Consider the following 10,493-nt stretch of genomic DNA (forward strand, 5'->3'; position numbering starts at 1 on the left):
TAGATGACCTGGAGCCACTGGGTCAGGCGACGAATATGTAGTGAGGGCCAACCAATGGGAGCATACAGGTCGCAGTGGTGGGAAGTATATGGGGCTTTGGTGTCAACGGATTTCAGTAATATATAACAGAATGTCCAATTCGTGATGGTAAATGCCCATTGTAATGTATTGCTAATGGACAGTGTCCAACACACATAATACATTGCCAGTCTTAACATGTTATACTGCAGTTGGACAGTGTCCATTGCCAATATATTGCAATTGGACAGTGTCCATTACACATGTGCTCTATTGTCAGTGTGAACATGCTATTCTGCAAGTTGACAGTGTCCATTGCATATCCATAAGGACTTTCATTACGAAATGGACGTGCTGAATCAACACCAACGAGAAATTCGGACTTCCTATGACTTCCACTGAACAAACATAACAAATAGACCTTCTAGGTTGATTCAGGGCTTTACATAGTGATATATATATATAATTCAAATCAAATCAAATCAAATGTTATTTGTCACATACACATGGTTAGCAGATGTTAGTGCGAGTGTAGCGAAATGCTTGTGCTTCTAGTTCCGACAGTGCAGTAATAACCAACAAGTAATCTAACAAACAATTTCAAAACTACTGTCTTATACACAGTGTAAGGGGATAAAGAATATGTACATAAAGATATATGAATGAGTGATGGTACAGAGCAGCATAGGCAAGATACAGTAGATGGTATCGAGTACAGTTTGGTACAATTTGGTTAGCGTATATGTATACCATCTCACCTTCCTCCGTCCCTCCTCCCCTGGGCCACTGTCCTCCAGCATCATCTTTAGGTACTCTTCTTTAGACAGCTTCTCCAGGGCCTTGGCCTCTCTCTCCCTATCTGCTGCCTGGTGACACGCTGCCTCCTGGAGGTACAACTGCCTGCAAGAGACACACAGGACAGAACAGAAAGTCTGGTCAGAGACCAGCCAGGAAAACCCTGTCTAAGGGACAGGAAGGAGTGGGAGAGGGGATGAGGGAGTGGAGGATGGCCTTTAGACAACCCAGCTTTGGTCAAAGAGAGAAAAGATCAGAGGGGTAGCCAGCTGTTTATACAAAACTGTTGGTCAGTACCAATGAGGGCCTTCAGGGGCAGCAACAGGCAACATCTTAGCATGGCAACGCCACCAGGTGCTTTTCTGAATCATGCTGAAGATATTTGTCAGTGGGAGGAGAGGTGTGGGATTAGGAAAGGGAGAAATGCATGCTGTGAAGGAAGAAGCCAAGTCAGGGGGCAATCGGGAGTAGGGAGGGACAAAAAGGTTATGACACAGAGACAAAGAGAAAGGGGGAATAATATTTTATTGTGGTTACAGTACAATAGAGTGGTACATAAACACAGAAACATGCAGGCAGCAGGAGCAGACAGAGAGGTCAGACCACAGAGAGGTCAGACCACAGCGAGGACAGAGCACAGGGTTGGAGTCAGACCACAGAGAGGTCAGACCACAGGGTTGGAGTCAGAACACAGGGTTGGAGTCAGACCACAGAGTTGGAGTCAGACCACAGGGTTGGAGTCAGACCACAGGGTTGGAGTCAGACCACAGAGAGGTCAGACCACAGGGTTGGAGTCAGACCACAGGGTTGGAGTCAGACCACAGGGTTGGAGTCAGACCACAGGGTTGGAGTCAGACCAGAGGGCTTGAGTCAGACTGAAGACTTGGAGTCAGACCACAGAGTTGGAGTCAGATCACAGGGTTGGAGTCAGACCAGACACCACAGAGAGGTCAGACCAGGGTTGGCGTCACCACAGGGTCAGACCACAGGGTTGGAGTCAGACCACAGTGTTGGAGTCAGACCACAGGGTTGGAGTCAGACCAACAGGGTTGGAGTCAGGGTTGGAGTCAGACCACAGAGAGGTCAGACCACAGGGTTGGAATCAGACCACAGGGTTGGAGAGTCAGACCACAGGGTTGGAGTCAGACCACAGAGAGGTCAGACCACAGGGTTGGAGTCAGACCACAGTGACCACAGGGTTAGTCAGACCACAGGGTTGGAGTCAGACCACAGGGTTGGAGTCAGACCACAGGGTTGGAGTCAAACCACAGGGTTGGAGAGACCACAGGGTTAGAGTCAGACCACAGGGTCAGAACACAGGGTTGCAGTCAGACAGACACAGGGTTGGAGTCAGACCAAACAGGGTTGGAGTCAGACCACAGGGTTGGAGTCAGACCACAGGGTCGGAGTCAGACCACAGAGAGGTCAGACACCACAGAGGGTTGGAGTCACACCACAGGGTTGGAGTCAGAGACCACAGGGTTGGCGTCAGACCACAGAGAGGTCAGACCACAGGGTTGGAGTCAGACCACAGGGTTGGAGTCAGACCACAGTGTTGGAGTCAGACCACAGGGTTGGAGTCAGACCACAGGGTTGGAGTCAGACCACAGAGAGGTCAGACCACAGGGTTAGAGTCAGACCACAGGGTTGGAGTCAGAGTCAGACCACAGGGTTGGAGTCAGAACACGGGGTTGGAGTCACACCACAGGGTTGGAGTGAGACAGAGTCAGACAGAGAGGTCAGACCACAGGGTTGGAGTCAGACCACAGGGTTAGAGTCAGACCACAGGGTTAGAGTCAGACCACAGGGTTGGAGTCAGAACACAGGGTTGGAGTCAGACCACAGGGTTGGAGTGAGACCACAGGGTTGGAGTCAGACAACAGGGTTGGAGTCAGACCACAGGGTTAGAGTCAGACCACAGGGTTGGAGTCAGAACACAGGGTTGCAGTCAGACCACAGGGTTGGAGTGAGACCACAGGGTTGGAGTCAGACCACAGAGAGGTCAGACCACAGGGTTGGAGTCAGACCACAGGGTTGGAGTCAGACCACAGGGTTGGAGTCAGACCACAGAGAGGTCAGAACACAGGGTTGGAGTCAGACCACAGTTTTGGAGTCAGAACACGGGGTTGGAGTCACACCACAGGGTTGGAGTCAGACAGCAGACCACAGAGGTCAGAGGTCAGACCACAGGGTTGGAGTCAGACCAAATGGTTAGAGTCAGACCACAGGGTTACAGGGTTGGAGTCAGACCACAGGGTTGGAGTCAGAACACGGGGTTGGAGTCACACCACAGGGTTGGAGTCAGACAGCAGAGAGGTCAGACCACAGGGTTGGAGTCAGACCACAGGGTTAGAGTCAGACCACAGGGTTAGAGTTAGACCACAGTGTTGGAGTCAGAACACAGGGTTGGAGTCAGACCACAGGGTTGGAGTGAGACCACAGGGTTGGAGTCAGACCACAGGGTTAGAGTCAGACCACAGGGTTCAGAGGGTTGGAGTCAGACCACAGGGTTGGAGTCAGAGTCAGACACAGGGTTGCAGTCAGACCACAGGGTTGGAGTGAGACCACAGGGTTGGAGTCAGACCACAGAGAGGTCAGACCACAGGGTTGGAGTCAGACCAGACCACAGGGTTGGAGTCAGACCACAGGGTTGGAGTCAGACCACAGGGTTGGAGTCAGACCACAGAGAGGTCAGAACACAGGGTTGGAGTCAGACCACAGTTTTGGAGTCAGAACACGGGGTTGGAGTCACACCACAGGGTTGGAGTCAGACAGCAGAGAGGTCAGACCACAGGGTTGGAGTCAGACCAAATGGTTAGAGTCAGACCACAGGGTTAGAGTCAGACCACAGGGTTGGAGTCCGAACACAGGGTTGGAGTCAGACCACAGGGTTGGAGTCAGACCACAGGGTTAGACCACAGGGTTGGTCAGAACACAGGGTTGCAGTCAGACACAGGGTTGGAGTGAGACAGGGTTGGAGTCAGACCACAGGGTTAGAGTCAGACCACAGGGTGGACCACAGGGTTGGAGTCAGAACACAGGGTTGCAGTCAGACCACAGGGTTGGAGTGAGACCACAGGGTTGGAGTCAGACCACAGAGAGGTCAGACCACAGGGTTGGAGTCAGACCACAGGGTTGGAGTCAGACCACAGGGTTTGGGGGAAGGTTTAGGGAGAGTGAGGGGGTTGGGTCAGAGGGGGAGTCAGACCAGTGGAAGGTTGGAGGGGGTCAGAGGGTGAAGTGGAAGGTTGGAGTCAGACCACAGGGTTGGAGGTAGAGGGGGGTGAGGGGAAGGTAGAGGGGGAGTGAGGGGGAAGGTAGATGGGGATTGAGGGGGAGGTAGAGGGGTAGTGAGGGGGAAAGTAGAGGGGGAGTGTGGGGGGAGTCAAGGTTTAGGGAGAGTGAGGGGGAGGTAGAGGGGTTGAGTGAGGTGGAAGGTAGAGGGGGAGTGATGGGGAAGGTAGAGGGGGTTGGAGTGAGGGGGAAGGTTTAGGGAGAGTGTGGGGGAATGTAGAGAGGACTGATGGGGAAGGTAGATGGGGGGAGTGAGGGGAGGGGAAGGTAGAGGGGTAGTGAGGGGAGAAGGTAGAGGGGAGTGAGGGGGAGGTGAGGGGGAGGTAGATGGGGAAGGTAGAGGGGGAGGTAGATGGGGAGTGAGGGAGGTGGTAGATGGGGAGTGAGGGAGGTGGTAGATGGGGAGTGAGGGGGAGGTAGATGGGGAGTGAGGGGGATGGGGGATTGAGGGAGATGGTAGAGGGGGAGGGAGGTGAAGGGAAGGTAGATGGGGAGTGAGGGGGAAGGTAGAGGGGGAGTGAGGGGGAGTGAGGGGGAAGGTAGATGGGGAGTGAGGGGGAAGGGGGAGTAAGTGGGAACGTTTAGGAAGAGTGACACGTTATGCAGGAATGTCACAACCACTGACGCATGGCAGGACTCTCAACTCCCTGCATCACGGCCCACATGGGAACCAGAGCACTGGGCACTTTGGTCTGGGGCAGAGAGAGGGCCACAGGAAAAGGAGGGGAGGGAGTGGGGGGCCCGGAGGGAGTGGGGGGCCCGGAGGGAGTAGTGGGCCCGGAGGATCGGTGGAAGGTGGATGGACTTATATCTGACATGGAGATTGGAGTGGGCTGAAGGAGAGAGGAGAAGATCGGTGGAAAGAGGATGGGTTTAAACCTGACATGGAGAGAGGAGGAAGTGGATGAGTTTAAACCTGACATGGGAGAGAGGAGGAAGTGGATGAGTTAAAACCTGACATGGGAGAGAGGAGGAAGTGGATGAGTTTAAACCTGACATGGGAGAGAGGAGGAAAGAGGATGAGTTAAAACCTGACATGGAGAGAGGAGGAAGGTGGATGGGTTTAAACCTGACATGGAGAGAGGAGGAAGTGGATGAGTTTAAACCTGACATGGAGATTGGAGTTGAAGGAGACTGGGAGTGAGCAAGGCATTAAACCTGTGATAAGGGTAGATAGACTGGAAGACAGGAGTGGGGCGTTGGCAGTCACATACTGGGAGACGGTGTACAGGGGGTAGCTTGTACCTGGAGCGCTCAGACAGCGTTTTAAGGAGGAAAGCTAACAAGCCCTCTGCTCCTCTGGAACGAAGCAGCATCAATAAAAGGAACAACAGAAAGCAGAACAGAAACAGGTGTTGGTGTACGGTTGTAACATAGTTAGCTGAATACAGTACTACAGAAACACAACACTGAGAGAGGAAAAAGGAACACGCTGTTGTGTTAGAGTTAGACATGTGGACAACATGAGGCCATATATGGCGGTTACAGACGAACAATATAAAACCATGTGCGTCTCAAATAAGACCCTATTTCCTTCTTAGACCAGAGCCCATAGGGCATTAGGGATACACACTATGTAAACAAACAGTTTGAGAAAGTAACTGCGTTTGAGGCTGTTTCCATATGAAGAGGACTGCAGAGCCGTGCTATCAACCACACAGCTCCAACTGGTGTATTTGACAGAGAAAATGACACTACAGGAGCTGGGGAATGGGGACATGGAGGAGGGGGGACCTCACGCTCGTACGCCCGGTCACACACACATATCAATGACCCTCTGTCTATTCTCATCTCTACCTTGAAACGACAGCGATGTACAGTAACTATACATTTACCTTCCCTTTTCAGCAGCCTATAATGCGTCAGGAATCCTAGACCCTGCTGGCTACATCAGACCCTGCTGGCTACATCAGACCCTGCTGGCTACATCAGACCCTGCTGGCTACATCAGACCCTGCTGGCTACTGTAGACCCTGCTGGCTACTGTAGACCCTGCTGGCTACACCAGACCCTGCTGGCTACACCAGACCCTGCTGGCTACTGTAGACCCTGCTGGCTACTGTAGACCCTGCTGGCTACATCAGACCCTGCTGGCTACTGTAGACCCTGCTGGCTACTGTAGACCCTGCTGGCTACACCAGACCCTGCTGGCTACACCAGACCCTGCTGGCTACTGTAAACCCTGCTGGCTACTGTAGACCCTGCTGGCTACATCAGACCCTGCTGGCTACTGTAGACCCTGCTGGCTACTGTAGACCCTGCTGGCTACACCAGACCCTGCTGGCTACTGTAGACCCTGCTGGCTACACCAGACCCTGCTGGCTACATCAGACCCTGCTGGCTACTGTAGACCCTGCTGGCTACTGTAGACCCTGCTGGCTACACCAGACCCTGCTGGCTACTGTAGACCCTGCTGGCTACTGTACCAGACCCTGCTGGCTACTGTAGACCCTGCTGGCTACTGTAGACCCTGCTGGCTACATCAGACCCTTCTGGCTACATCAGACCCTGCTGGCTACATCAGACCCTGCTGGCTACTGCAGACCCTGCTGGCTACTGTAGACCCTGCTGGCTACTGTAGACCCTGCTGGCTACTGTAGACCCTGCTGGCTACTGTAGACCCTGCTGGCTACATCAGACCCTGCTGGCTACATCAGACCCTGCTGGCTACATCAGACCCTGCTGGCTACACCAGACCCTGCTGGCTACATCAGACCCTGCTGGCTACTGCAGAACCTGCTGGCTACATCAGACCCTGCTGGCAACATCAGACCCTGCCGGCTACTATAGACCCTGCTGGCTACATCAGACCCTGCCGGCTACTGTAGACCCTGCTGGCTACATCAGACCCTGCTGGCTACATCAGACCCTGCCGGTTACTGTAGACCCTGCTGGCTACATCAGACCCTGCTGGTTACTGTAGACCCTGCTGGCTACATCAGACCCTGCTGGCTACTGTAGACCCTGCTGGCTACATCAGACCCTGCTGGCTACTGTAGACCCTGCTGGCTACTTCAGGCCCTGCTGGCTACTGCAGACCCTGCTGGCTACTTCAGACCCTGCTGGCTACTGTAGACCCTACTGGCTACTGCAGACTCTGCTGGCTACTGTAGACGCTACTGGCTACAGCAGACCCTGCTGGCTGCTGCAGACCCTGCTGGCTACCCTGCTGGCTACATCAGACCTTGCTGGCTACATCAGACACTGCTGGCTACTGTAGACCCTGCTGGCTACATCAGACCCTGCTGGCTACATTAGACCCTGCTGGCTACACCAGACCCTGCCGTCTACTGTAGACCCTGCTGGCTAATGTAGACCCTGCTGGCTACTGTAGACCCTGCTGGCTACTGTAGACCCTGCTGGCTACATCAGACCCTTCTGGCTACTGACCTACTTCAGACCCTGCTGGCTACATCAGACCCTGCTGGCTACTGTAGACCCTGCTGGCTACTGTAGACCCTGCTGGCTACTGTAGACCCTGCTGGCTACTTCAGGCCCTGCTGGCTACTGCAGACCCTGCTGACTACTTCAGACCCTGCTGGCTACTGTAGACCCTGCTGGCTAGATCAGACCTTGCTGGCTACATCAGACACTGCTGGCTACTGTAGACCCTGCTGGCTACATCAGACCCTTCTGGCTACATCAGACTCTGCTGGCTTCTGTAGACGCTACTGGCTACTGCAGACCCTGCTGACTACATCAGACCCTGCTGGCTACTGCAGACCCTGCTGGCTACATCAGACCCTGCTGGCTACTGCAGACCCTGCTGGCTACATCAGACCCTGCTGGCTACTGTAGACCCTGCTGGCTACATCAGACCTTGCTGGCTACATCAGACCCTGCTGGCTACTGTAGACCCTGCTGGCTACATCAGACCCTGCAGGCTACATTAGACCCTGCTGGCTACTGCAGACCCTGCTGGCTACTGCAGACCCTGCTGGCTACATCAGACCCTGCTGGCTACTGCAGGCCCTGCTGGCTACTGCAGACCCTGCTGGCTACTGCAGACCCTGCTGGCTACCGTAGACCCTGCTGGCTACTGTAGACCCTGCTGGCTACTGTAGAACCTGCTGGCTACATCAGACCCTGCTGGCTATCTGGTCTGTCTGTCTGTTTGGTCTGTTTGGTCTGTCTGGTCTGTCTGTCTGGTCTGTCTTGTCTGTCTCGTCTGTCTGTCTGGTCTGTCTGGTCTGTTTTGTCGGTCAGGTCTGTCTGGTCCGTCTGGTCCGTCTGGTCTGTCAGGTCTGTCTGGTCTGTCTGGTCTGTCAGGTCAGTCTGGTCTGTCTGGTCTGGTCTGTCTGTCTGGTCTGGTCTGGTCTGTCTGTCTGGTCTGTCTGTCTGGTCTGTCTGTTTGCTTGGTCTGTCTGGTCTGTCTGGTCTGTCTGTCTGCCTGGTCTGTCAGGTCTGTCTGTCTGTCTGTTCTGTCAGGTCTGTCTGGTCTGTCAGGTCTGTCTGTCTGTCTGTTCTGTCAGGGCTGTCAGGTCTGTCTGGTCTGTCAGGTCTGTCAGGTCTGTCAGGTCTATCTGGTCTGTCTGGGTCGGAATGGAGTTGATTTAAGCTGCAGACCAGACGGCAAACTAGTCCCACAGGGCTCTGGTCTAAAGTAGTGCACTATATAGGGCTCTGGTCTAAAGTAGTGTACTATATAAGGCTCTGGTCTAAAGTAGTACACTATATAGGGCTCTGGTCTAAAGTAGTGCACTATATAGGGCTCTGGTCTAAAGTAGTGCACTATATAGGGCTCTGGTCTAAAGTAGTGTACTATATAGGGCTCTGGTCTAAAGTAGTGCACTATATAGGTCTCTGGTCTAAAGTAGTGCACTATATAGGGCTCTGGTCTAAAGTAGTGTACTATATAGGGCTCTGGTCTAAAGTAGTGTACTATATAGGGCTCTGGTCTAAAGTAGTGCACTATATAGGGCTCTGGTCTAAAGTAGTGCACTATATAGGGCTCTGGTCTAAAGTAGTGTACTATATAGGGCTTTGGTCTAAAGTAGTGTACTATATAGGGCTCTGGTCTAAAGTAGTGCACTATATAGGTCTCTGGTCTAAAGTAGTGCACTATATAGGTCTCTGGTCTAAAGTAGTGTACTATATAGGGCTCTGGTCTAAAGTAGTGCACTATATAGGGCTCTGGTCTAAAGTAGTGCACTATATAGGGCTCTGGTCTAAAGTAGTGCACTATATAGGGCTCTGGTCTAAAGTAGTGAAACTATATAGGGCTCTGGTCTAAAGTAGTGCACTATATAGGGAATAGAGTGCCATATGTGATGATAAATGGTTAAATAAGGGCTGGTTCTGTAAATCTGCTCGACTGAGAGAATGAATTAGTTCAAGTTGATGTCTGAGGAAGGTTATTGTTAGGTAAAGTTGACTATACCTCTCGTGATAACGATAGTGATCTGTAATGATTGCCCTAGCAGCAATACAATGCACTGTACAACACTGCTCAAAAAAAATAAAGGGAACACTAAAATAACACATCCTAGATCTGAATGAATGAAATTTCCTTATTAAATACTTTTTTCTTTACATAGTTGAATGTGCCGACAAAAAAATCACACAAAAATGATCAATGGAAATCAAATTTATCAACCCATGGAGGTCTGGATTTGGAGGCACACTCAAAATTAAAGTGGAAAACCACACTATAGGCTGATCCAACTTTGATGTAATTTCCTTAATAAAACAAGTCAAAATGAGGCTCAGTAGCGGCGGATGGTCTCCTGAGGGATCTCCTCCCAGACCTGGACTAAAGCATCCGCCAACTCCTGGACAGTCTGTGGTGCAACGTGGAGTTGGTGGATGGAGCGATACATGATGTCCAAGATGTGCTCAATTGGATTCAGGTCTGGGGAACGGGCAGGCCAGTCCATAGCATCAATGCCTTCCTCTTGCAGGAACTGCTGACACACTCCAGCCACATGAGGTCTAAAATGGTCTTGCATTAGGAGGAACCCAGGGCCAACCGCACCAGCATATGGTCTCACAAGGGGTCTGAGGATCTCATCTCGGTACCTAATGGCAGTCAGGCTACCTCTGGCGAGCACATGGAGGGCTGTGCGGCCCCCCCAAAGAAATGCCACCCACACCATGACTGACCCACCGCCAAACCGGCCATGCTGGAGGATGTTGCAAGCAGCAGAACGTTCTCCACGGCGTCTCCAGACTCTGTCACGTCTGTCACATGCTCAGAACCTGCTTTCATCTGTGAAGAGCACAGGGCGCCAGTGGCGAATTTGCCAAACTTGGTGTTCTCTGGCAAATGCCAAACGTCCTGCACCGTGTTGGGCTGTAAGCACAACCCCCACCTGTGGACGTCGGGCCCTCATACCACCCTCATGGAGTCTGTTTCTGACCGTTTGAGCAGACACATGCACATTTGT

General features: G+C 52.5%; 1 protein-coding gene across 4 annotated transcripts in view; it reads right to left on the reverse strand.

The window, feature by feature from the left end:
- LOC112238626 (signal-induced proliferation-associated 1-like protein 2) overlaps positions 1–10,493 on the reverse strand; it is a 341,137-nt gene that overhangs the window by 55,161 nt on the left and 275,483 nt on the right. For 2 of the 4 annotated variants that reach the window (XM_042305703.1, XM_042305702.1), the window contains exons 19-20: positions 5,353–5,406; positions 777–918 (exon numbers count right to left, since the gene is read on the reverse strand). In XM_042305703.1, the coding sequence (XP_042161637.1) occupies positions 777–918; positions 5,353–5,406 (196 nt within the window). The remainder of the gene's footprint in view (positions 1–776; positions 919–5,352; positions 5,407–10,493) is intronic. The other 2 variants (XM_042305704.1, XM_042305705.1) reach the window with 1 other exon arrangement.

The sequence above is a fragment of the Oncorhynchus tshawytscha genome, linkage group LG24 (genome assembly GCF_018296145.1).
Source record: "Oncorhynchus tshawytscha isolate Ot180627B linkage group LG24, Otsh_v2.0, whole genome shotgun sequence".
NCBI lineage: Eukaryota > Metazoa > Chordata > Actinopteri > Salmoniformes > Salmonidae > Oncorhynchus > Oncorhynchus tshawytscha.